This window comes from Halichoerus grypus, chromosome 12 (assembly GCF_964656455.1).
Source record: "Halichoerus grypus chromosome 12, mHalGry1.hap1.1, whole genome shotgun sequence".
NCBI classification, from domain to species: domain Eukaryota; kingdom Metazoa; phylum Chordata; class Mammalia; order Carnivora; family Phocidae; genus Halichoerus; species Halichoerus grypus.
In genome coordinates this window covers 69945767-69972191 of record NC_135723.1, presented here as the reverse complement: position 1 = coordinate 69972191, position 26425 = coordinate 69945767, and the positions used below count along the sequence as shown (strand labels likewise).

Sequence of the window (26425 nt, the reverse complement as noted above, 5' to 3'; positions counted from 1 at the left end):
CCACTGGCTGCTGGTTCTCCCTGCTATGACTTTGCCCTTGGCACCCCTAGAGTCGTGCTTTCCCCTGCCTCTCTTCGTGGCTAACTCTGCTCATCCTTGGAGGCTCACCTTGTCCACAACCTTCATCAGAAGAATGGTCCTCACTCCCCGGCCCCCACTCCCTGTGTTCCTAGCTGGCCAACTGCCCTCCCCTGAGTTCTGTAGATATCTACACACATCTCTTACCATTGTACTCATAACACTGTCCCCTAATTATCTGATGCTCCCTCAGCTTACTCCAATAGATGTAGGAGTCCCTTAAGAGTGAGAACCTTGTCAGGGGTTCTGGCACACCATTGGTGTGCAGCAAAGATTTATTGAATGAATGAAGGAGATACAAACAAAAACTTCCCTTACCTTTGGATTATTGCTGATAAAATGAGTGTCAATGCACAACACACCTGGTCACTTCTGCTGGTATGCGCATGGTTATGTATGTGCATGTTTCTTGAATCATTTATTTTCTAGTTATTTGTTCAACACATTTATCAACCACAAATGACAAGTCAGGCACTATCCTAGGTTCTGGAAGTGTAGTGGTGAACAAAACAGTTCAAGTCCCTCCTGTTTCTGGCATTTACGTTCTCTCTACTTCAAAAATGGACTTCAAGATGCTTACAATGTTAAAATACAAAGAAAAAGTATCTTAATCAGTAAAGCAAACAGAGGATCTCAAGGTACTAGGTACCTGAGATGATCAGTTTATCTCGCTGTTAGGTGGGAGGTGCCTTTTGTGAGATACATGACAGGCAATGTCTTTAGCTACAGTTTTCCAAAAGACATATGGTGCTTTGTATGAGTGTTTGTGATATTGCCTCTGTGTAACATTAAATCTTGACTCAGAAAAGGCAGGGTTAAGTTAATTAAAAGTGAGCTCCAGTTTTCCCACTAATATATAGAAGAATGAATCACTCTTATATGGCACATCAAGTGTGGGCTTTCTCACCTCTGGGTTAGACAGTGTTTTGGGGCAGGTGCTAAGTGTCCAGTCAAGTCCAGATTGACTCCTCTAAATGAATACAAATAATGCCAAGATTCACAGTTGGTTTTTAAAGACATCCATATTCATAAGATGCCAGGAGGACAGGTAGCAGGCCTTGCTTCTCTACGGAAGTATTTAGGAGTTCAACTGGTATCGATTCCCAGACAGAGAACCATTCTACTCTGATATCGGAGTCCTGTCGGGTGCCGATTGGCAAGGGCAAACTTTTCTCAGAAGCAGAGCTTTGAATCTGCTCATGCCCTTGTACAAATTTTCATGGAGTATTCAGAATTCTGATCCATAAAGCATAGGAAAATCTGGGGCGCCTGGGTGGCTCAGTCGTTAAGCGGCTGCCTTCGGCTCAGGTCATGGTCCCAGGGTCCTGGGATTGAGCCCCGCATCGGGCTCCCTGCTCAGCGGGAAGCCTGCTTCTCCCTCTCCCACTCCCCCTGCTTGTGTTCCCTCTCTCGCTGTGTTTCTCTATCTCAAATAAATAAGTAAAATATTAAAAAAAAAAAAAAAAGCATAGGAAAATGTATTTATTTGAGCTTGAGCAATTTAAAAGGCAAGTGTTCCCAATGATCTTTCTGAACCACAAAGGAGGCTCAGGATGATGTCTGTAGATTGTCTAATTTTGGGCAGACCTACTTTGAGGGGGCCCATCAGGAAGCATTAGCTCCATAGAAGAACCGTAAGTAGCTGTGTTGTCTTATGATTAGGGTTATTCAATGTTGCTTATTTAAAGAGGTGTGGGATTCTCGCCAAGTATAACAACTTTTGTTTTTAGTCTAGTTGATGCCATGGTTTTCTTCTTCATAGTACTGAGCCAGCAAGTTCAGTTTCAGCCTAAGGCCTCTTGTAGTGTAATGATTATAAAACCGTATTATGAGCATAATGCTTATCCTTCTTCTGTCATGGGAGGAAGGCACGCAGCCTGCTGATAGTTGCAGCCTTGAATTTACTATTAAAAAAAAAAAAAAGTAGAAAAGAGAAAAAAAAAAAAAAGGAGGAGTAGTGGTTTCAAATCATTGAGTAGAAAAAATAGCCCATGTAATAAGTAGTGTTGAGATGACCATGATAGGTGTTGGGGGAAAAGAAAGAACTGGATTTCCTACCTTGCTTCTTAGACCAAAACAAGTTCCAGATTAAAGGTTTAAAAAAAAAAAAACAAACTTGTATGAGCCTTAAAAATATGACTGAACATTTTTATAACATTGAGGTAAGGAGGGCCTTTCTAAGAATGGCTCAATGTTAGAAATCAGGTACAAAAAAAAAAACCTTGTAAGTTTGACTACATAAAATTTCAAACCTCTTACCGATAAAACTATCATAATCAAGGCTGAGAGAGACACATGACCAACTCAAACAGTTGCAACGCAGCTTACAAAGGGTGGCTGTTCCCAGTTGGCCATGAGTCACTACAGATTAGCCCCGAAGAGAGCTATTTACAAGATGTTACCATTCTACCTACCCAACCACTTCCCCTCTACTTAGCAGAGAAAACAGAAGCCATCAGACAGGAACTTTCTTAACTTCCCGTGTTCTCTCCTTTGCCACCTGCAAACTTATAGGCATCCTTCCCTTCCTTCCTGCTTCCTGTCTCAGATGATGGGATAAGACTCCTCTCCTAATTCTTCCACCTGCTTCCTTCAGGATCCCCCTCCTTCCTGACTCCCAAGAGACCCCGCTCTTCCTCCTTTGACTATATCTGTTTCCTTTCTTCTGGCAGGATTCTCTCAGATCATAAACCTGCTCAAGCCTTTGTCTTAAAAACAAAAACAACAAAAACCTTTTTAAATGACCACACACTCCTTCCCCTGCCATCAGTGTCAGTCTCTATGAAAAGCTGGTCTTCCCTCACCGTCTCTACTTCCTTGCATTCCATTTGCTCTTCAGGCTGCTTCTGTCCCCACAGCTCAAATGAACTTTCTCCCTCGTAGTCACTAGTGCCCAACCTGGGTCCCATAACCCCTGTTTTATTACTCAGCATGAGAGAAATTAAAAATGAAACGCCTATAACCTTTTAAAAATTAGAAGTAAGCTGATATGCTTAGCATAGAAATGTGCCATGCTGAACAGAAAAAAGAAAAAAAGGCTAAGATAACTTAATAGGTGGACTTGGTCTTAGCACTGAGGCTGTTAATGGGACATCCAAAAGCCCCTTCATTCTTACAAATTATACCAGGACATCGTCAGTCTTCCCAAAGTGGCTAAAGCCACTGGCCACTTTTCAGAATCTTTCCTTGCTTCCTTTCAGCATGTAACACCATTGATGACCCTTCCTGAAAATCCCACGTTCTTTGGTCTGTTCTGACAGTGTTCTCCTGAGTTATATCCTTCTTCTCCTTTGAGGACCCTGCTGTCTTTATCCACACCTTACACGTGGGTGTTGCGATGGATTTCATCCTTGGCCATCGTCTGTGACTCCTCCGGTCTAAAACCATCTCAGCTACTTCCATGGGTTCGCTCACCATCACGTCTCTGTTGCTGATGGCCACGCTGGCTTTCCAGCCCAGAGCTTTTACCAGCCTACTGACCATCCACAGCTGGCTTCGCCAGGGACACCTCAAACTTAGCAGGTCCCAAACGGAGCTTTTCTCTTGGGTTTTTCCTAATTGAGAGGTCTCAGGCAGTTCCAAGGCTTTTTTATATTGAAAAATCCCATGCTCCAGCCTTTACTAAGGTACATATTGTCTGAATATACCTGAACTTTAACAACAACAACAGCAAAAAAGGTGTTTTTAAGATATTTTAGACTTACAGAAGAGTTGCAAAAAATAGTACAGAAAATTGCCATATACCCTTCACCTAGCTTCTCCTTATGTTAACATCTTACATAACCTTAGCATATTTATTGAAACTAAATTAACCTTTGTGTGGTACTTGAATTTCACGAGGTTTTCCACTAATGTCATTTTTCTGTTTGGGAGTCCAATCCAGCATCCCACATTGCACTTAATTGCCATGGCCCTGGAGTCTCCTTTATGTGCTTTTCTTCTCCCAGTGCCTTGATAGCTACCATTTCTTCCACATAAAAGGCCTTTTCCTCTCTTGCCTGCTTGGTGAGCCTCTTCTTCTCTGTGACTGAAGGCAGGCAGCCCCTTCCCCAGCAGGGCTGGAATCCAGTGGTCCTTATCACAATTTTGTCATGGGTACTAAGTGCAGAGGTCAGAGGTATCATGCCCTCAGGGACAGGGACTGTGTTTATTTCCTTGGTACATTTTTTTTTTTTTAAGATTTTATTTATTTATTTGACAGAGAGAGACAAAGTGAGAGAGGGAACACAAGCAGGGGGAGTGGGAGAGGGAGAAGCAGGCTTCCCGCGGAGCAGGGAGCCCGATGCGGAGCTCGATCTCAGGACCCTGGGATCATGACCTGAGCTGAAGGCAGACGCTTAACGACTGAGCCACCCAGGCGCCCCTCCTTGGTACATTCTTAATACCAAGTTAAAGGACCGACAAATAGGAATTTAATAAACTTTTAATAATATCATCCAGGATGGCTAATCATACTGAAAGAGTCCCTAAAAGAAGGTATTTTGCCACCACAACTGTTTAAATCTGGTTGTGATTAACTGGTAAAATACAGTTCCAACTGGATTGTCTAACTTACTGTATTTTTAAAATTTAATTCAGTACTTTCTGCAGTATGGAAATTATAGACCCCTTAAGTTGATTAATGTACTATGAATTTCCATACCAGTTTATTTCTGCATAAAATATAGATGCTCATCGCTCGGTCACATAGTTTGTATTACTGCAGATATGATGTTTCTGGAACACTGCTCATGACTGACCATTGCAGCTCTCTTTCACATGTCTAAAACGGTGGGTCAAAAAACATGGCCTGGGGAATGACGCACCATCCATTGCTTTGCCAACTGGTTTTAACCCTGGGCAGAGGAATAGACTGTGAGTCAAGCAGTGTCATCTTAAAAGCTCATTGAGATCACCACTGTTTCCCAAAGCCTGCATTTAGTTCTTCTGTGAGAGTCTGAGCACATTTCTCCTGTCAGGTCTGATTTCAGTCTCAAGTGTAGTAAAGCAGAGGGCTAGTTCTCAATTCTTCCTCTCTAATTTGTAATAAATTAACTTCACGCCATTTTGAGATGACTTGCACAGATCCCAGCCTATCAGAGGAAACACAGAGAATTGTCCTTTACTGTGACAATGACATTGTTTTGTTCCTCTAATCCAGTAGCAGCCTCAAGAGGCTGTGGTCATGTTGCCTTGTTTCTCCCAGAAGGAGTGGCTCAGTTCATTGTTCCATCATCTGTCTCTCATTATATATCCATCACCCTGTAATACATTAGCAGTGTCCGTCACGAGGGAACAGGGAGGACAGTGTCTTATTCTCATGTCCTCACTGCCCTGTTCCATGTCTGCACCGGATGCGATGAAAAAAAGTTGTCCTTATGCCCAAACCAAAACAGTTGTGCGAGTATCCCCGGAAAGCAAGTGATTCGTATTTAACCACTCCTCTCGTTGAGGGGTGTAACTGGATCTGACTGTGGTGACAAGACGCCTTCTCACCTGCATGCACTAGAGTTTCATGGAAGGCTGTAGTGTTACGGTGGTCAGTCTCAGACTTACAGGCTTGCAGACACTCAGCCACGGCTCTTTTGTACCAGTATTTCTGGTTAACGCATGGGCAGTGCCGCACCATCCTTTTCCAGCTTCCTTTCTGTGACTTAATGGACTCTTAGCCTCAGAGTGGGGGAGCGGGGTTGTTCCCTTCTGTTTGGTTTCTCCACTCCATACCCTGGCTCGGAATTGTACTCCCAGCACAGTCCCTTCTCCCACCTGGCTGAAGAACGCCTGAGGGATTTACTGCTGACTCTTTCTTCCTCACTGCCTGGCTTTTGCTAATCAACTGTGCATTTCCTCATAAAAGGCTGGAGAACCTTCTTGGCTTCAGCTCTTGCTGACACCTGCCCCTGCCCTAGAGGCCCCCCGTCTGGAACACCATTTCTCTTCTTCACTGCTCCCCAACCCAGTTTCTCTACAGTTGATTCTCTTTCATCAGATGAATTGGCAGATGATCTCTAACTCACCTGTTGTGTCCCCAAGCTCCTGTGTCGTGCCTTATCTGTTCCTACCTGGTCTTGCTCCCCATTGCCTCCACGTCACATGATCTCCTCGCTCCGTGTGTGGTTTCAGAATAGAACCTACCCATCTCGCTGTAGGGCTCATAGGTATATTTGACATAGCCATTTCAGCTCCACAGACCACTCTGAGCTGCCTCCCAGGGTGTCTCCCACAAACACACCCTTTTTTTTGAAAACTGAACTTTTTGGTCTTTCTTAGCCTTACCCACCATTCAGTATGTTACCTGTAAAGCAACAAATGTTTACTTCATTATAGCAAAACTCAAAACGTGGTGAAAACAACATTTGAAGGAGGCACTGTTCCCTAATAGTTTTGAGCACAAACTTGGGTTCAAATCCCGACTCTGACACTTACCAATAATGTGATGTCGAACACGTCACATGGCTCCTCAGCTTACAGTGTCCTGCTTCATGGGGTTGTTATGAGAATAAGAAAATGCACATAAAGTGCTTTGCAGTGCCTGGCATGTAGTAAACCATCATAAATGGTAATTGCTTGGATTGCTTTTCAAGTCTCCAGTGTTTGTATGATGTGTCAAAGGATGCGCGCTAACAACCTCAGGGGACAACAAAAGATAAGCTGTGAGATTGCTCTGTACAATTTCTGGAGGCCACTTCAGCTCTTCAGAAATAGATTAAAACCTCCAACTCTGACCCCATACCTAGCATTATCTCCTTTGACTGCTACTGGACAAAAAAAAATCAGTGTCGAACTCCTGGCAAATGTTATATCATCAAAAGGTGCATAGAGACCCAAGAGTGATTATGTGCTTTTCTTTTCTGAATTGATGGGGAGAATTCTCTTCACCTGCTCTTTCTCTACGAATATATGCAAACACAAGCACGCACCCACACACGCACACACACCCAGTATTCTTGGCGGAAGATCTTGAAATAACTTTTGTGTCCTAATATTTATGTTAATGGTTATATTTATACTTGACTGAGAGGGATAGACTAGAGCTGTAAGAATTGTCAAAGTGTCCAATGAATCATGGAACACTATGTCAAAAACTAATGATGTAATGTATGGTGATTAACATAACATAATAAAATTTTTAAAAATGTAAAAAAAAAAAAAAAAAAGAATTGTCAAGGTGTCACACCTCTCACACACTCAGATGCTGAGGTCTTGACGCTCCCAGGCTGGAGGAGAGGTGAGGTGAACCAGGGCTGGTGGCGCTCATCTGGCCACAGTGATTGGCCCAGGAGAAGGCAGCCAAGTCTTCTAATCACAGCGCTCCCTAAGGACGTGACACGGCCGTCATATCTTCAATCACAGAAGTGGTCAGTCCCTGACTACCAGTGGAGCTACATAAGCGTAGCAAGCAGAAATGCTAAGGAAGGTGCCAAAAGGTCTCATGAACTAGGCCATTATTTGATGGGTGAGGGAATAAGAGCTCTATCTATAGGAGCAGAATTTCTGTGAACAGATGGAACACAGCATGCTAGGGCCAGCTCCAGCTCCTGAAGAGAAGGCTTAGAAATAGCTGGACGGCATGTCCGTTGTGTTTGCACGAGACCTCAGTCACAGTAAGTGGTGGTTAGACAGATGGAGCACAAGACAGGCGAGGGCCGGCGGACCAGAGCGTGTTCCTGACCCCACAGACCAGATCCAGGTAGGAAATGGGGGCAGTGCGGGGTGCTGTGACTCGTTGTGGTCCAAGCCCTGACACCAAGAACAAGACAGGAGGGGATGGCAGTCAAGGGTTCCTGAATATTACTTTGCCTAAGCACTTTTTCTGAAGAAGGCATTTGAAGTGTTCACTTTGTAATGATTCTCTAAACCCTATATGTGTGTTGCATGCACTCTGCTGTCTCCATGAAATATCTCCCAATAATAAAAGAAAGCATTTGGAGTTGTAACACTAGAAGAGAATTATAGAGGCTGTTTATTGTGTTTATAGGTACTCCTGTTACTGGGCAGGTGTGCTAGTAAGAACATCTTGCAGTAGTCTGATTCTGTTTCTTTAAACTTGTTAGGTCTTTCCTAAAGATTTATTATTTAAAATTAAAAAGTATTTTATGAATCACACATAGTACTCTAGAATGCCAAAGGGATTCTGTGCTTAAACTCCTGCCTGTTACCAAGACACTAGCCTTGAAGATGTTTAAGGAAATAAAGTTCATGTGAGTTTTAAAACTTATACTCAAAATAACCTAAGTTATACCAGTTCTGTATCTGTTAAAATATTTTTTTTCAGAATTGTAATTTAAAATCACTTTTATCATTACAAAGAGGTATAGAGATAATTCACAGTAAAAACATAATACTCTCATTACCTGGGTGATTTTAACTATCAATCCTCTAACGTATATCCTTCTAGATATTTTTTTGCGTGGGTTTTTTACCCAAATGATATTATAGAGCAGTTTTAGGTTTATAATAAAATTGAGAGGAGGATATAGATTTCTCATTTGCCCCCCTGCTCACATGAATAGCCTCTCCCATTATCAACCTCACTCACCAGAATGGTACTTTTTTTTTTTTTTTAAACCAAGGATGAACCTACATTGACATATCATAATCACCCACAGTCCATAGTTTTTACCTTAAGAATCACTCTTGGTATAGTACATCCTGTGGGTTCGGACAAATGAATAATGACATATGGCCATTATAATATCATACTGCCCTAAAAATCCTCTGTGCTCTGCCTATTCATCCCTGCCCCACTGGCCTCTAGCAACCATTCATCTTTTTACTGTCTCCATAGTTTTGCCTTTTCCAGAATGTCATATAGTTGGAATCATACAGCATGCAGCCTTCTCAGATTGACTTCTTTCACTTAGTAGTATGCATTTAAGGTTTCTGTATGTCTTTTCATGACTCCATAGCTCATTTCTTTTTAGTGCTGAATAGTATTCCATTGTCTGGGTGTATCACATTACCTACTGAAGGACATCTTAGTTGCTTCATAATATTTATATTTTGTAACCTACCTTTTCAGTTAATGATTTTCTAATCACTATTTTTTTTTAATTTCATCTAGAACTAAAGTCAATATATAAATTAAAAAAAAAAAAATCCTTTTCATCAGGTTGATCCGAATCTGGGACCACATGTCGCGTTTGGCTTAAGTGTTGGTTAATCTAGAACAATCCTTTTTTCTTACAACATTGGACTTGACGAGACAAAGCCAGGCATCCTGCAGAAAGTGCTGCCTTCGGGGTTTTTCTGGTCGCTTCCCTATAGTATTGTTCAGCATGTTGTTCTGTCCATTGTATTGACTATGAAGCGGAAGTGAAAGCTGTAGTTGTGGTAGATTCAGGTTCAACATCCGTAGTAAGAATGCACTATAGATGATAATATGTATCTTTGCATGGTCCTGTATCAATGTAGTGACAACCTGATCCCCCCACCCCCACCATGCGTGTGGTTATATTTGTCCTCCTGCCACTGGGAAGTAATCTGTGTGTTGGTACAGTGGCGTCGTAGGAATGTCCAATTCTTTTTTTTTTTTTCCAAGTAAGCTTTACACCCAACGTGGGGCTTGAACTCATGACCCTGAGATCAAGTGTCACATGCTCTACCAACTAAGCCAGCCAGGCACCCCAAATGTGCAATTCTTTATCCAACAGTTTTCCTGCCAATTTTAGCATTAAGTGACAACCTTTGACTAAAGAATTACTTCAGGGATATGAAAGTATATTTTCTAAATCCGTAATTTCTTTTACATTTCTTACCTGGTGTCTTCTGTGAAGTAGAGATTTTTCTCACATGGTAGGACTCTTAGAGGACCCTGAAAAACAGTTTCCTTTAATTACCAATTTTCAAAGCAAGGAGCTGTTCAATAGCAGCCTCAGATGAGATGTTGGAAGAATTGAAGCATTTTTTTTTTAAATGCTGTGGTCACTACAAATATGATTTTTCTGAGTACTTCCTGTGTATCATGCACTGTGCAAAAGGCTTTATGGAACCTAATTCTTATGACAACACACCAAGGTTTAAAGATAGAAATGGTGATCTGGAGTGGCGAGATAACGTGATAGAGTTACTCCTGGGAGAAGGAGCAGAACTGGGATTCAAACCCAAATCGGTCTGAGCCCAAAATCTGTGCTTAATTCCTTCTCTCTCTTTTTGCTGTATTTTACTTAAAAGCCAATTCTATTTGTAATCCCGTGTGGAATGTTTCCCAGTTCATAAACAGTAGAAATGGAAATTATGCTTAATAACTTTCATGAGGTCTCTTATCCCTCCCTTTTTTATGTTGTTTTTAATATTTTTAACAGTGTGAAGAAAACACAAATCTTCAGGATACTACCCGCTACCTCAAACTTCCTTTTTCCAAGGGCATCCTCCTTGGAAATAATCATCAAGCTATCAAGGCCACAAAGGAGTCTTTTTGGATAACATCTTTTCTCTGTTCCACAAAACTCACACAGAATGGTAATGTATAATGCTGTTTTATTTGAAAGCCCTTGTATTTACGCACTCCTGTGAATTTTGGTAGACATGTTTAATAAACACCAGTGTTCTATTTAAGAACTTTGCACTAGAAAAACTGCTGATCCTTCCGTCTGTGATCTCCAGTAAAATGGAAACCTTTGCGACCCAATGGCCTATTAATGCATGTAATTTAAAGACTTCAAAATTATCCCAGTATTGAAACCCAAGTGCACAATGCTTCAGAACCAGCTGCTTTTTAAAAAGAAGAGAGGAAGAGACAAAGAACACCACCACCTTAATCTCTCTTGTTTTATAGCCCATAAACAGTGCTAATTGCAGGCTTTGGAATGGAGGCTGTTTTTTGTTTAATTAGATGGATATTGCTTTTCTATTCTACCATACTTTTTATGTCGGTGATTGTTTAGCAAGTTATGATTAATAAAACAAGTTCTTCTCCTTGGAAAATTGTCATGAAAACATCATCTGTAATGAAGGAAGGAAATGAAACATTTTTGAGTTCTTCACGGTTGCCATATAAGGCTTCTGGCTAGTATTCTGAATGCCAAATTAATAAGTCAGATTCATTATGTTGAGGAGAATCACTTTCATAATAAGGTATTGAATCTCATAAAGTGTTCCTGTGCCTAAACATCGGTAAGCGCTATTAGTTCTTTCTTCTCTGTCACAGAACAGCATTTGTAGTAGGAAAAGTATTTCTTCTCTTAGAACATGGCCTCGGAAAAGATGTAAAATGTCGCACTACAATATTGACCTCTTTTAAGATACCTTTCAGTTTCTCTTGCCGTGCTGCCATATCTATGTAGGACTTTGGCAAATGATCCTTTCACATTTGTATTAGGTTTGTTTTTCCCTTCCAAAAGTATTTTTGGAGAAATATTTTTCAAAGTCAACTGCATATTTTTAGTAAATTTGGTTGAAGGTAGCCATCACCAAGTTAAGAAACATCAAGAGTTTATCCGTATTCAGTGATGAATGATTTTACTTAGATAAAAACTTCACTGACAGAACTCTATAAGGTTCATAAAGCATTTACCAAACCTCTGGTGTTTTTTATGGTGCCAGTCTACCCTATGGAGATTATGAAGATAAGAAAATCAACCTGCTGTTGACTCCCTTAGACAGAAATTGTATTTATCCTGTGTGGATTAGTTGTATGTATGTCATAGAGCCTAGGGTTCACATTTAACTGATAGCCTCTGGTAGAATAATTTCAGGTTGTATTAGTTACCTCTCACTGTAGGAATAATTACTGTAAACTTACTGGCTTAAAACAACAAACATTTATCATTGAACAATTCGGGAGGTCAGAAACCTGAGATCCTTTTCATTGGACTAAAATCAAGGTGTCAGCAGAACTGCATTTCTCCTGGAACCTCTAGGGAAGAATCCTTTTGCTTACCTTTTTTAGCTTCCAGGGGCCACCTGCATTTCTCATGGCCCCTTCTCCGTCTTCAGAGCCAGCAGCATAGCATCTGGACATGGTCATGACTCTGACCATCTTCTATCTCTTAAGGATCCTTGTGATTACATTGGGTCCACTAGATATGCCATGATGGTCGCCCCTATTTTAAGACCTTTCACTTAATCACATCTGTGAAATCTCTTTTGTCATAAAAGGTAAACATATTCACAGGTACCAGAGATTAGGACATCGATGTCTGTGGGGCCACTATTCTGCCAACCACACAGATAATCCTAGCAATAGCTTATCTGCCATCAAAGTATTGGGCCCTGCAGACTTAACTTGTTCTTGTTCTCAGGTTTAGGACGTTAGACAGAATTGTGAATGTAAAACAGAACCAAATCCTAAAAATTAAAAGTTGCTACTTTGTAAAAGCAGAGAACATTTTCAGGTAGATATGGGTAAATAAACCTATTGAGAAATCATTATATTAAACATCTCACTATATGGAGGGCAATGCTTGGCTCATTTTTGGACACTGATAAGTTCTTAATTATCATTTGACTTTGATTAACCTTGTCAGTGTAACACAGCTCAAAATGAACCAGGAAATCCTGTGTTTCAAAGAGATGGGAAGGAGGAAGGAAGTTAGTTGATCGTTCTGAAAATTACATGCTAGACACACATTTCTGTGTAGAAGTAATCCAGTTCCAAATTGGAATTAAATTGCTTTGTATTCATTTTACTCAAATTGGAAAATATGCAGATCCCATTTCCATTACAATTGGGCATTTAGCAAGTGATACGGTCTCTAGGAACAGTTTCTTATAGCAGATTTGCATTTCACGATCCCTAAAGTGTGTCTCTCTGCGCATATTCTGTACTCCAGTGTTGTTCAGGGCTAGCGGGAGCATCCTGCTGACATCTGTGACTGCCAGACCAAGGAGATATTTTAAGCTTCTTAAAAGTAGGGGTCAGGGAGGAAATTATTTTACTTATTTGTTTTCTTCCTTCGGCTGTTAAACACAACTTTTAAAAAAGTTTAAAAATAAAAACAGTGCTTAAATTTAGCCTAACAGTTAATTGTAAAGTTGCTGACTTCCCCGCGTCCCCTTCCCCCCCAAAATAATGAGTGGTTCGTTCATTCAGTCTCTTCCTGAGAGTGTGATTTAAAAGGAGAAAAAAAAAAAAAAAAGGAGTAGGGATTATGTCATCCACCTATTTTCTAGCTCTTGGTATGATCAAACATACAGTATATTCGCATTTTCAGCGATAGGTCATAGCCCCCTCCTTCCTCCGCACACACTCCTCACGCTGGGCTATGCCCTGGGTGCCCCTGCAGCCGCCTTGTTCTGAGGGGCAGGCAAGAGAGGAGGGAGACGGAGGGGGAGCTGGAACAGAGGTGGAGTGGGCAGTGAAGAGTGAGTGGCAGGGGTCATGCGTTGCGGAACTGTAAGAGAAGATGCCCGGGCAGGAAGTAGGAAGTCCGTGGGAGGGAGGCAGCAAACAGACGGGAGAAGAATGCGGTGCTCCCTCTGGCGACGTCTCCCTCTGTGGAAATACCTCCTATTCTAAATAGAATCAATACTTTTAAAAAAGGTCCCAATCGTACATCTAGGATGTCTGAGTTAGACATGAATATTAAACATTTTCAGGTTTTTCCTCTATGAAAATACCATAAATTTCTTTTTCACAGTCATTATTTTTAAAATTCCTTCATTTTTCTAATTCTAAACCATCCTCTTATCCCTGTTTGTTGTAGATAAATATTTCTATTTAATACTAAATTTCTCACTTTTAAGTCCTTTGTGATGCTTTTCTCTTGAATCTGGCTTTGGTGAAGGTTGCTTCTCTTTCCTCTGAAGATACGCTTTTTCTCATCTCTCTTCACTGCATCATCTTTCTTTTTCATCACAACTACTTCTTCCTTGATTTCTTGTTTTTGTTTTCTTCTGGGTTTTGATTCCATGCTGGTCTTTCTGTCTCTCAGCAAGTCCCGTTTGGGTTTCTCCTGAAACGAGTGCTTTCAAGTGGACTTCACACTGTTAAGCCTGGAAAATCCTTCCTGGCTTCTTTCTTGGCTGTTCTAGTCTTTCAACCCCACCGAGCCCTGGGAAGCCAGCCCTGCCAGGTTCCCTTGCCCTGTGTGCTCCCTGAATACACAAGCCTTGTCAGTTCTTACCTGCTTTCATTGCCTTCCAGACACGCTTGTCCCCCTGCTCCCTCTGGTGCCTAGTGAAGCTGGCCACCATGTTCAGGAGCCTTTCTAACTTCTGCCCAGGAAAGCTGAGGGAAGGATTTTCTCCCTCACCAGGTGAAGAGGTTCTCAGAGGACCCTGTTAGACTCAGGCCCATGGCTTGTCAATTTTGGAAGGGGAGGAAATTGAAGACCTGGGCCCTGCACCTGCCCAGAATCTGGGATGACGGATGATGACCATGGCATCCAGGAACTGGCCCTCTCAGGTCCACGGGCTCACTAGATGATCCAGCAGTTGACCAGACTTGTCATCCTTGTGCAGGGACCTTCTAGTCCTGCCAGCTTTGGGTCACATTTTCAAGAAGACCTTCATTGCCAGGTAGAATTGGTTGCTAGGCAGAGTGCTGTGTGTTGGGGGCACAGATGTGAATAAAGCAGGTTCCTGACCCTCAAGAAACTCCCACTTTGGCAGAAAAGGATTCAACAACTATTTATCAGCTGCCTGCTGTGTGCATGCTCTGTACCCTTGCTGGGATACTATAGGGCCAAATTCGGCATGGTGGCTTTTTTTTTCTTGGAGATTACAACCTAGTAAGGGCAAAGACAAATTAACAACTGAAATCGTGAGGTCAACGCCACTGTGAGGTGAGAGCACAAAGCAGAGACAGTGAGCTCAGTATGGACATTTCAGGAAAGACTTCCTGGATAAAGCAACAGCTAATCTGGGAACTGAAGGATAAGTAGGAGTTTGTAAATCAAGAGCATTGGGAAGGGAGAAGTAATTAGAATACACGGTAATAAATGCCATCTTAGAGAGCTAGTCGTAGTCTGGGGGAGCCTGAAACTTGGATGACCAGGAGGGTAGGCAACATGTGTAAGAATCTAGCTTTTATCGGTGGAACACTTTCATGTGAGGGATTATTCTCTGCTAAGGCAATTAATCTTCCTTTTCTGTTTGGAAAGGTGATATGCTTGATCTCTTGAAATGGAGAACCCACCCAGACAAGATCACAGGCTGTCTTTCTAAAATAAAAGAAATCGATGGCTCAGAGATAGTAAAGGTATATGCTATTTTGTTATCCCTCTCTTGGAAATTCATGGAATAAAGAGTATTTGGAGGGGAAGGACAGATGATACTGTTTTTATTAATTTACTTCTTTATCTAACAGTTTCTGCAAGATACGCTGGATACTTTATTTGGAATTTTAGATGAAAATTCCCAAAAATATGGATCTAAAGTATTTGATTCTTTGGTGAGTTTAAATTCACTTTAATTGTATCCTAACAATTTTGTCTCTTGGTCTTGACTTTCATAAGGCCCTTTCTGAGATGTGCACTTAATAGCATAAGAGTCACTTAAAAAGAACCAAAAAAAAAAAAAAAAATCTTAATTTGCATTCGGTTTTTATAAAGCTCAATTTTCGTTTTAGGTTCACATAATAAATTTGCTGCAAGATAGCAAATTCCATCATTTTAAACCTGTAATGGACACTTACATTGAGAGTCACTTTGCTGGGGCACTTGCATACAGGTAAGGCCTTTATCTTGTAATTGGTTTAGAAGCAATTCCTTTGGAGCTTTTCCACGCAGAACCGGCAATATAGGAAAATTTAAAAGGGAGTGTAGGAAGAAATGAACCACAACATCTGAAGTGTCTCTTGAGTCAGTCTCTTCCTTTCTCACACATCTTTTTTTAATGGCTGCAACTTACTGTGATTAAAAGGACCAAAAAAAAAACCTTTCTGAATTCTATTCCTAAAACCTAAAATATAAAGTGTTTTCTTCTTGTCTCTACTTCATGTGATATTCTTTCGTCTGAAATGCCTGGTTATTTCAGTCTGCCTGCCAAAAACCCCATTTAACCACCACATTCCTCGCTGATTCTAGAAGTCTTTAAGAAAGAGATGTGAAGGGAAAACAGCCTTTGTCATCCTATCTTTTTAAATTCCTTCATTCATTTATCTGTTAATATTTACTGAGTCCCTACTGCCTGCCTAATGCATGCTGATTCATGTGAAGACATTAAGCAGGTCAGCCATGGACTCGACCCTTTGATAGGAGCTGCCATTTTCACTGCTCATCCCTTCCTATTAGCTCAGATTCTGCAGGCAAGGCTAAAGTGAATGAATAATGACAAGCTGTAGCTCTTACCTGCCTCCCTGCGGCCTAGTTGATACTTCCCAGAAGGCAACAGCTTCTCTCTTTCTGTGCTATGTATGACATCTTCCCGGTCTTTGGCCTTGACTTAAATACAGCCCTGGAATGTTCCCCAAAGTTCTTTCTCCCCATTCTAACACTGCCGTTGCTATTCTGCCCATGTTTTTACCTGATACCTTAAGCACGAAGGCCATGTACATGCACAATCATTCCCAGAAGTGTGTTAAAAAAAGATGGAATTGTGTTTTTGCCCCCTTTTTCCCCATCATGTGATATATAAAAGATAAGTAATCAAATAAGCATTTGATCCTATTACCTTGGGTATTCCTTCTCAAGGCATCTGAAGATTTAATACTCCAACATTTCAATGAATGGTGTGTCAACATGATTTTTACAGAGGGTGAAATGTAATATCAGGGATAGTATGAAACATTGGCCCGACTCTGCCACTCGGCCTAACATTTGGGGCCCTGGTAACATCTCACCACTTGTGACTGAAATTATCAGTGGAAGCTGGAGAGGAAGGGTGTAATTTCTAACACTTTATGTTGGCCAGGAGAGCAGGATAATCATTCCTAACAAGACAGATAAGGCCTATGGAATCTTATTGGGCTGTGGGTGGTCAGAAACTCACTGACCTTTATCTTCAAAATAACACTCCAGGCAGCACCTGCCTTGTACCACATCCATGTGTTCTTCCCTGACTGAGAGAAAAGAGGAGCATTTTTAAAAAATTGCTCTGTTTCCCAGAAACCAAGAACAGAACAAAGGTAAAGGTAGCAAGACTGCAATCTTGAGAATTATTGTTGTTTTTTTTAATTCAAATTTTGTTCCTTAAAAAAGAAAAAAAACAAACTTGGCTGTTTTGGAAATTCCCTCACTAAGGCACTCTGATGATAAGCCTTGTTCTTCCCATAGGTCAGAGAATTGGCTAGATCAATCCATGGGCGTGTGATTTGAAGTAGGGAGTTGTTGCCTTATCCTTCCCCACACCCCCTATGGCCTCCAACTGAATATTTCATCCAGCTTGTTTACATGGTCACTGGGGAAGAAATCCCAATTATCAGTTGTCCAAGATGGACCATGCGGTCAGACTTCCAGGCCCTTTCTTGGCCAGAGTCCTTTTCTCTGGTATTTGTGTTTGCCCATTGGGAAGCTTTGCCAGAAACAGCAGGGTCAATGGGATGTGTCCGTATTGAGGAGAATCTCAATGGGAGGAAGCTTCCAAGAGAGGTAGTGATGTTGCTGTGCACATTCCTAATATCATCAGATTAAGCCATCTGACAGAAAACGGTGAGGACTGATGGGGAAAGAAGCCTCCTCGTGATAAAAATGTTGGATTTGTTGGCTTTTAACTGAGAACTCGACCAAGTCCACCTTCTGTATATTTTCCCCTGCGTTTCAGAGATCTCATCAAAGTTCTCAAGTGGTATGTGGACAGGATAACGGAAGCGGAACGGCAAGAACACATCCAGGAGGTGTTGAAGGTAATGACACACTGGCGATAGCAGATAACGTCGTCTAACAGAACTGTTGTGTGATGATGCCTAAACTAACTGCTTTCCTCTACAGAGACAGTAATTGGTGATGATGTATTACTGGCATTCCAATTCAAGGATCTTAATCAGTTTATGCTCCTCCAGAGCTGATGAAATTTGAAAGAAACTTTGCCAGGCTCACCCACTGGAACTGCTTGGGATTGAATCCTTATACCTCTGAGCTCCAGAACCCTTGGAGTGAAGTCTAGGGCTGGCAGGAGGGAGGTCTTAGGACAGAAGACCACAGAGAAGCAGTTAAGCCTGGAAGTTCCTGGCTCTTGCTTCCAACACCCTGACAGAGGCCGTTTGAGAACAATTTGTCTGAAATTTTGAGAGTATAGGGTGGCTTGGCAGGGGTCACAGTGAGGAGACCTGAGGTTTTACTGGGCCTCGCGGTTTAAAGCTGCCCATGTGTCTGGACCCTCGGTGCTCGGTGGAGATGCTAACACTTTACTTGCAAACATGTTCATGAAGAACACAGGTCCTTAAAGGAATTGTCCAGTAGTTGCTCTGAGAGTCCTCTCATGTCCTCTCATTGAGTGCCACTCTATTTGGTGTCAGTAGGTAAAAGTAGACAGGTATGCACTTTTAAAAGCGAGTGGTTTCCTAATTATAAATTTATCAAGTTGGTCTGATGGAAGGTAAAATGCTAAGTGGCAAGAGTACCTGTCAGCAAAGCACAATAATTTTTGAGAAACAGACCAGTATCTCTCTGTTAACTAAATTTTAAAAACCACCTGAGGATCAAAAGCATTTCAGGTTCATACTTCTTGAGAATTACAAAGAATTTTCAAATTAGCTATACATTTTCTCTCATTAGCATCAGAGAAAAATGGCTCTTCCCCCACAAGTAAATACTGTTCAAAAATCTCATTGGGGGTCTTAGCGTTTAAATCAATAATTTAAAATTCTAATGTTGTCCCGTGGTTTTTATGCCATGTCATTGTTAAATACTCTCGGTTTCCTTTGAGACTAACTTTTAAAACATTTCGTTTTAAGGCACAAGAATATATTTTTAAGTATATAGTGCAATCTCGAAGGCTCTTTTCCCTCGCCACCGGGGGACAAAATGAAGAGGAATTTCGCTGCTGCATTCAGGAGCTCCTTGTGTCGGTCCGTTTCTTCCTTTCTCAAGAGAGCAAAGGGTCAGGAGCATTATCTCAATCACAGGTAATGTTTTCTCATCTCTGCTCAGTAGAGCAAAAATGAGTCCAGTTTATTTGTGTTTACATAGCAGCGGAAGCGAATGTTTTCTCCATGAGAAATCCATTGCTCCAGTTGATACATGGAGCGTAAGCAACTTGGCAGACTTTTAAAAGGTCCCCTAGCTTCTGAGCACCAGCAGAGCAGAGGTTTGGTTGCCTTTCCTCCGACTGTTCTCACTCTTCGTGGGGAGGCTGTTGGTCTGCAGCAGCCTGGATTTCGGTTCCCAAAACACGCGCTGATGAGTAGACACGCCGTCAGCATCAGCCTCAGGGAAGGAAGTTCACTGGAGCTGACTTGTTTCTGTTGTTTACCCCAAGCCTTGCACTGCATTTTAATCTGTCAGCTTGAGACTCATTGTATTGGACTTGGCTAAACTGCATGTTGTTTTGTTTTATTTAACTTGACCCTAATCGTCCTGGGACTGATCTTACATGACCAATGCTGAGCAGCTGTTGCCAAATGCTATTACCTGGAGTGGCTCCACGGGTTCTGTTTAAGAGCGGGGTTTATCCACTTTCCAAGTAGCACGGCCTTGAATGTGTTCTGAGCAGTCATTCTCAATACCTTTACATTTTCTTAATCGTTCTGATACACTTTTAGTTCGAATGACTTGGTTAAAAACCTATCAGATGGAGAAGCAGCCTCTTTGCTGCCATCCCCTGGAGACTAGAGATTTATAATCACTGAGAATTAGAGGGGGAAAAATGGGAGATTAGAAGACAAAACTAACTAGGTCCCTTTAGAGTAACATTATAATTTGGTGCCATTTGACATTTGGAAGGTATTACATATAATGGTAAAACACCAGAAATGTACCAACCCTCCAATAATAGTACTGTGCTTTTTCTGACTTTTGGGGGCTATTCTTTTTTTTTTTTTTTAATTTTATTTTATTATGTTATGTTAGTCACCATACAGTACATCATTAGTTTTTGATGTAGTGTTCCATGATTCATTGTTTGCATATAACACCCAGTGCTCCATGCAGAACGTGCCCTCTTTAATACCCATCACCAGGCTTATTAATCTCTTTTTTACATAAGTGGGCCAATTTTACATGTGGGCAAGGATACAATTCAGGCTCTTTTAATGGCATTTTGTCCTCTATTGCCAACGGCACAATCCCTGCGCTTGAGGAACTTGCCAGATACCTCAAAGTCAAATTGCCCACTAGCCAAACCCTACTTTCAGCAGTTGATACTTGAAAAGGATAATCCAACAAGCTAATCATGTATTCCTTTAGATCAAAGTTCTCAGAAACTCACTACTTTTATAAAAGCTATTTAATTAAGATTTTTTTTAATCATAAACCTTTACCGGTTATAGGGACAAAACTTACCTAATCACATCTGAAAAATATTCTCTTACTTTTAAGGGTAAATTTAAGTCATGGTTTCTCAATGACATGCCTTCCTAGGGACTCAAGAGGTTTTTTTCCCTTCTATAAAGTTAGAGAAATATTCTTTTTCCTTAGTTATGTTTCCACTACATCTTAGTAGTTGCCCTGAGATGACACGGGCCCACGTGATGTGATCATTTTCTTTTAGGTTGATGCTAAGAGAATTCATAGAAAATGACGAAGTGGTTAGTTTTCTTTACTAAGCAAAGAGGACTTTGTCCCTCTGTGTTTTGGGAGAAAAGGGAATACTCTAGACCTTTTTTTATTCCAAGTTCCCTTTTGACCCCACACCCTCATAGTTCTCTTTTCTAAGAAGGAAGGCGTTACTAATCTGATTGACCCTGCGTATGACCTTCCTGTTGCTGTGTAACAAATAACCATGTGCTTAATGGCTTTCAGTAACATCCATTTATTAGTTCATAGTTCTGTAGATAAGAAAGGTTGATTGGATTTTTTGCTTAGGGTCTCCTACAGCCAAAATCAAGGTGTTGGCCTTGATGGCTTATTTGGAGGTTCTGGGGAAGAATTCACTTTCAGAATCTCCCAAGTGTTCATAAGACTGAGATTCTCATTTCCTTGCTGGTTATCAGCAAGGGATTGGAGGAGAAGAGGGGTGTTCTCAGCTCCTAGAGCCCATTCGCATTCCTTGGTATGTGGCCTCTCCATCCTCAAAGCCAGCAATGGTATGTCAGATCCTTCTCATGCTTCAAATCTCTCTGAGTTCTCCCACCCTGAGCTAGAGAAAACTTCTGCTTTAAAGGGTCATGTCATTAGGTCAGGCCCATATGGATAATCTCCGTATTTTAAGGTCAGCTCATTAGTAACCTTCATTATACCTGCAAAATCCCTTTAGCCATGTAACATAACTTAGGCACAGGAACAACACTGGGGAAAAAAGGTCTAGGAGGTCATCTTAGAATTCTGCCAATCACATCCAGAGCCAAGAATATCCACCAGTCCAAGTCTTACTGTGGGGGTTGCCTTAAATTCAAAAACCCAATTTCCTTGCTCTCTTTTGCATTTTTTCACTGTGGGCTACAACTCAAGGCAAATTCTGTCTTCTGGAGGCAGAGCAGCCATCCCAGAAAACCTTCATGTTGGATCAGTTTATAGTGCCCCACAGATCAGGCCATCCTCGTTCTATCGGGATGCTCATTTAGTCCTCCTGCCCTAACCCCAGCTCACTAATGACTCTGTCTTTGGGAGCCCAGCCCCAACAGGACTGCTCACTCAGCCATTGGAGCTGTGCCTCTCGGTTTCCCCCTCCATAGACAGATCCCCACCGTGCATCCCCAAGAGCAGAAGAGAGATGTCGGAAGGAGTTGAGGTCCAAAACCTTGTCCCAAATTCCTAATAATTCTTTCTCTATTTGTCTTGGCTATCAGGGAGGTCAAAATAAACATAGGCTTTTCTTCTTATTTGCAATAAAAATCTTAGTTTAGATATCTTGGTCCAGCTATCATTCTGCTCTTATCACAAGGTGCTTGTACCTTTATCCTTTTTAATACATGTATCTTCACTGCAGGCACATTCAAATACGTTTTTGAAGTAAAGAGCTATAACTAAAGAATTAATAGATTAATGAAAAGATTCCCGAGGAATATCAACGTAGTTGACCTTCCAGTAATCAGAAAGCTGGGCTCATCTTACTGTATTTTACTTTTTTAACTTCATCTGTATGACTCAGCTCTTTGCAGAGTGAAATGAAGGTTATATAAATATAGTCTTTAACAGGGAATACCAAGTTATTAATTTTAAATGCATCCAAGTAAATCTATAATGTTTAAGAGTCAAGGAGAACATAGCTGTTGACTTTAGCCCCTGAAGCATTTTGGTGGTTCTGGCGTCAAAAACGGGTCTTGGCTCTTCTAGATATTTCTGCTGCTGCTATACAGATAAATGCCAAAACCCATGAATTTGAATTTGAGTCTGTGTTTGAATCATCAGCACATGTAGACTCGACCTACTTTCTGCTGGTGTCAGATCTCATTGGTAAGCCAGCTAGCACTTGAATATTAGCATATTAGAAACATGTGCCTCCTTCCCCCACTTGGTAGACTTGAGGCTGGTCGACGCTTCCTTCCGTTGCCCTCCTTTTTGTGGAATTTAAAAGCTGGGTTTGTTTTGATGTACAATCCTAGTCCAATGTGTGCCCCTTAGGATTTGATACTAGCATCTTTTTTTTCCCTTAAAAAATGGTTATCAGGCTTCTTCACTTACATAAAGAATATTGTTCTTAGTACACGCAGTTCTGGGGTTACAATAAACCTCAAAGCAACCTTAAATGTTTGTTATAATGATCTTTTGATTTTACAGGTGATAAAACTGAAACCCAGGGGGCTACAGTGACTTGTCCAAGGTCACAGAGTTGATTAGAGGCCAAGCTAGTAGTTCATATAATCTAGGTCTTCTTGTTCCTTGTCTTGTTTTTTTCTTTAACCACAACTTCAGTGCTTTCGGGAATCAATGCGTTTGGTTTCTTCAAGGTAAATGAGATTTAGATGAGCACTTCAGAAACCTTCTCCAAAAAGGAAGGAAATATAAGTGACTGCATTCCAGGTCTTGGTTGAGCATTCTTTCCATTTGATCATGCTGCATTTTGCTGATTCTGTGCAATTTTTTGCCAGTCATTTTGCTAATGTCAATGATTTTCCAGAATTTCTCAGTTTTATTATATTGCACCCTTGCACATTTTAAAACATGGTTCTATTTTGCTACACTTTTTTTTTTTTTAACTGCAGCCTTTTAGCTTTAGGTACGGGAATGATTTTACATTCATTTTTTTTATCATTCAGAATTACTTATCACAGTCTTAAACTCATTGACATTTTAGAGCAAATTTCTCGGGTTATATCTCGGAGTTGATTTAAATCTCTTCCTTTTAAGGCTGTGTTTCTGAGCTCCTTCCCAGCTGTGTACTCAGAGCTCCTGAAGCTCTTCGATATCAGGGAAGTGGCCAACTTGGTGCAGGACACCCTGGGCAGTCTGCCGACCATCGTGCACGTGGATGACTCCCTGCAGGCCGTGAAGCTGCAGTGCATCGGCAAAACCGTGGAAAGCCAGCTTTATACCAATCCAGGTAGGGTGGTGAGTCTTGTGAATGAAACATTGTTTCCAGAAAGCCATTACTTACCCCGGGTAGTCATAGGTCAACAGAAGCAATTAGGAAGAGGAAGCAGAAAATTCCTTTCTTTGAGAAAGCCTTGTATGTTTGGATAGTAGAATAAATTTATTAAGTAGCCAAATACAGCAGCATGACTATCAAAGCTTTATTTCTAGAAAGAATGAAAATCCTAATGATTAAATTATTGATTGTAATCACAAACTAGTTTTGATGTCAGGCATGCTAACTTTTTTGTTATAGGTTTTATTTTTTTTTAAGATTTTATTTATTTATTTGAGAGAGAGAGAGAGAGCACGAGCCAGGAGGAGAGGCAGAGGGAGAGGGAGAAACAGGCTAACCTCTGAGCAGGGAGCCTGATGCAGGGCTCGATCCCAGGACCCCAGGATCATGATGAGCCGAAGGCAGACACTTAACTGACTGAGCCACCCAGGTGCCCTAGATTTTATTTTTTTTGTTCAACAAAATTTAACATTTTCTTTCAGAGATGCTTATAGGGACCTGATATGATCCTTACGTGTTTGTCTCTTTTGTTCTTAAAATGTTTCCATCAATTTGTGTTCTGAAACTGAGTGAAAGTTTTGATGTATTGTCATTTTTTATTTTATCCTAATAGCAAGTGACCAGTTACTAAATTGATTTTGTCATAGTATCTGTGACTGCCTTTTGTTTTCTTCTAGTTTTTCCTGAAATAAAATACCAGCCTCATTTTAAAGTTTAAGAAGTTTCTATCACTATCACTAAATAAGCTTTTAAAAATGGACTCTACTGAGAATTCTCTTTCCACATGAATCAATCTGTGTGTATTAATACTTTTGAAATAGGGTTTCAAATATAGTTAAAAAAGCTTTTTTTACATTATTTTATTGTAAAACATTTTAAAACATACAAGAATAGAGTGTAAGATAGTAAATCATTAATAAATCTCAACAGTATCAGGTATTTGCTTTGGGTCTTTTATTAAGAAATTGGTCACTACAGATATATTTAGGCCCTCTTGCATGTACTTACTTACTTCAGAGAAATTCCCACTATCAGAGATTCCTGTTTCTATTTTCTCTGCCTTTATTACGTATCTATAAAAATATAACTTTTTTTCATCTTTTCAGATATCTTTCATCTTTTAGTCTTTGTATGATGACATTATGTTGTACGTCATTCCATAGAGTGCTTCTTTTTGACTAATATACTTTTATATTTATCCAAGCTACTAGGTACACCTCTAGTTCATTTTTTTAATTTATTTTTTATTGGATGGTATTCCACTCTGAATGAATTTATCTTGGTTAATTTATTTTTTCTCCTGTTGATGGATCATTTGTTTCTGTTTTCTTTTTTTTCCCCCTGAAATGATACTTCAGGAAATAAAAGAAATTTCAAACCTTCTAATTTCTCCCCAGGAAAACATCTCATCCTGGAGAAAGGATGTTTCTTGCAGTGGTTTGCGAACTCTGCTCCTCAGAGGCATAGAGGTTCTTCTGCAGTGATCAGGGCCTCCCCCAGGGTTAGGAACAGAGGTGCGAAGTGTGGGGGGTAGAGGTCCAGACCAGGTACCTGGTGTTAGTTTTCTATTGGTACTGTAAGAATTACTACAAATGTAATGGTTTAAAATAACATAAACTTTGTATCTTACAATTCCGGAGGGCAGAAGTCCAAAATGCTTTTCCCTGGGCTAAAATTAAGGTGGTTAAGGTGTCTGCAGGGCTGCATTCTTTTGTGGAGCGTCTAGGAGAGGATCTCTTTTCTTGCCTTTTACAGTTTGTAGGGGCCACCTGCACTCCTTGGCTTGTGGCCCCTTCCTTCATCTTTAAACCCTGTAGTGGAGCATCGCCGGATCTCTCTCTGACTCTGACTCTTCCACCTTCAGGGACCCCTGTGATTCTATTGGGCCCATCCAGATAATCCAGGATAATCTCATCATCTCAAGACCCTTAATTTAAGCACTTCTGCAGAGTCTGTATTGCCCTTACATATTCCCACGTTCTGGGAATTAAGGCATGGACATCTTCGGGAGATCATTATTCTGTCTGTCCCATGTGGGTGAAACAAACAGGGTCTAAAGCTTGTGATAGCTCACCTGCACATATGAAGGAAAAAAAAGACACTTAGAAATCTATGAGTTTTATTTATGGATTGAAAGTTTTAAAAATGAGACTCAGAGCACTGCGCTTGTGAGCATATACATCTTAGCTAGAAGGATGTTACAAATGACACTTTCCTGACTTAAAATTATAAATCTAAACTAGGACAAGATAAAGTAGAGATAAGGACATTACAGGGTATCAACTGGATACATCATCAAAGATCAAATACATAGTTTTTGACAGTTCCTATTTCTCAGAACATAGACTATGGTGAAGACAGTTGCTACTCTGAGCTTAATTCTTCTTTTTTTTTTTTCTTTTTTTTTTTTTAAGATTTTATTTATTTGCGAGAGAGACAATGAGAGACAGAGAGCATGAGAGGGAGGAGGGTCAGAGGGAGAAGCAGACTCCCTGCCGAGCAGGGAGCCTGACGCGGGACTCGATCCCGGGACTCCAGGATCGTGACCTGAGCTGAAGGCAGTCGCTTAACCAGCTGAGCCACCCAGGCGCCCTCTGAGCTTAATTCTGATCAGCAAAGAAATGGTTAGTGAGATAGAAGTGAGAAGAATCTGAGAAAGTGACCTTATTTTCTGAGAGTTGATATTATCCAGGGAGAGGAGTACAGAGTACAGTTGGCCCACACTTTTAAGAAAATAAATTTCAGAACATTTTAGAAAAAAAGACTAGATGTTATAAGCTCCCTAGGAAAGACAAATAGTTCTAACAGTTGTCTTTGTGCTCGAATCCTGTGTTAGAGTTCTCCAGAGAAACAGACCCAATAG

General features: G+C 40.8%; 1 protein-coding gene across 7 annotated transcripts in view; it reads left to right on the top strand.

The window, feature by feature from the left end:
* DOCK4 (dedicator of cytokinesis 4) overlaps nucleotides 1-26425 on the top strand; it is a 424485-nt gene that overhangs the window by 268598 nt on the left and 129462 nt on the right. For all 7 annotated transcript variants that reach the window (XM_036066399.2, XM_036066398.2, XM_036066397.2 and 4 more), the window contains exons 17-23: nucleotides 10362-10518; nucleotides 15102-15199; nucleotides 15308-15391; nucleotides 15569-15669; nucleotides 17701-17782; nucleotides 18833-19003; nucleotides 23325-23517. In XM_036066399.2, the coding sequence (XP_035922292.2) occupies nucleotides 10362-10518; nucleotides 15102-15199; nucleotides 15308-15391; nucleotides 15569-15669; nucleotides 17701-17782; nucleotides 18833-19003; nucleotides 23325-23517 (886 nt within the window). The remainder of the gene's footprint in view (nucleotides 1-10361; nucleotides 10519-15101; nucleotides 15200-15307; nucleotides 15392-15568; nucleotides 15670-17700; nucleotides 17783-18832; nucleotides 19004-23324; nucleotides 23518-26425) is intronic.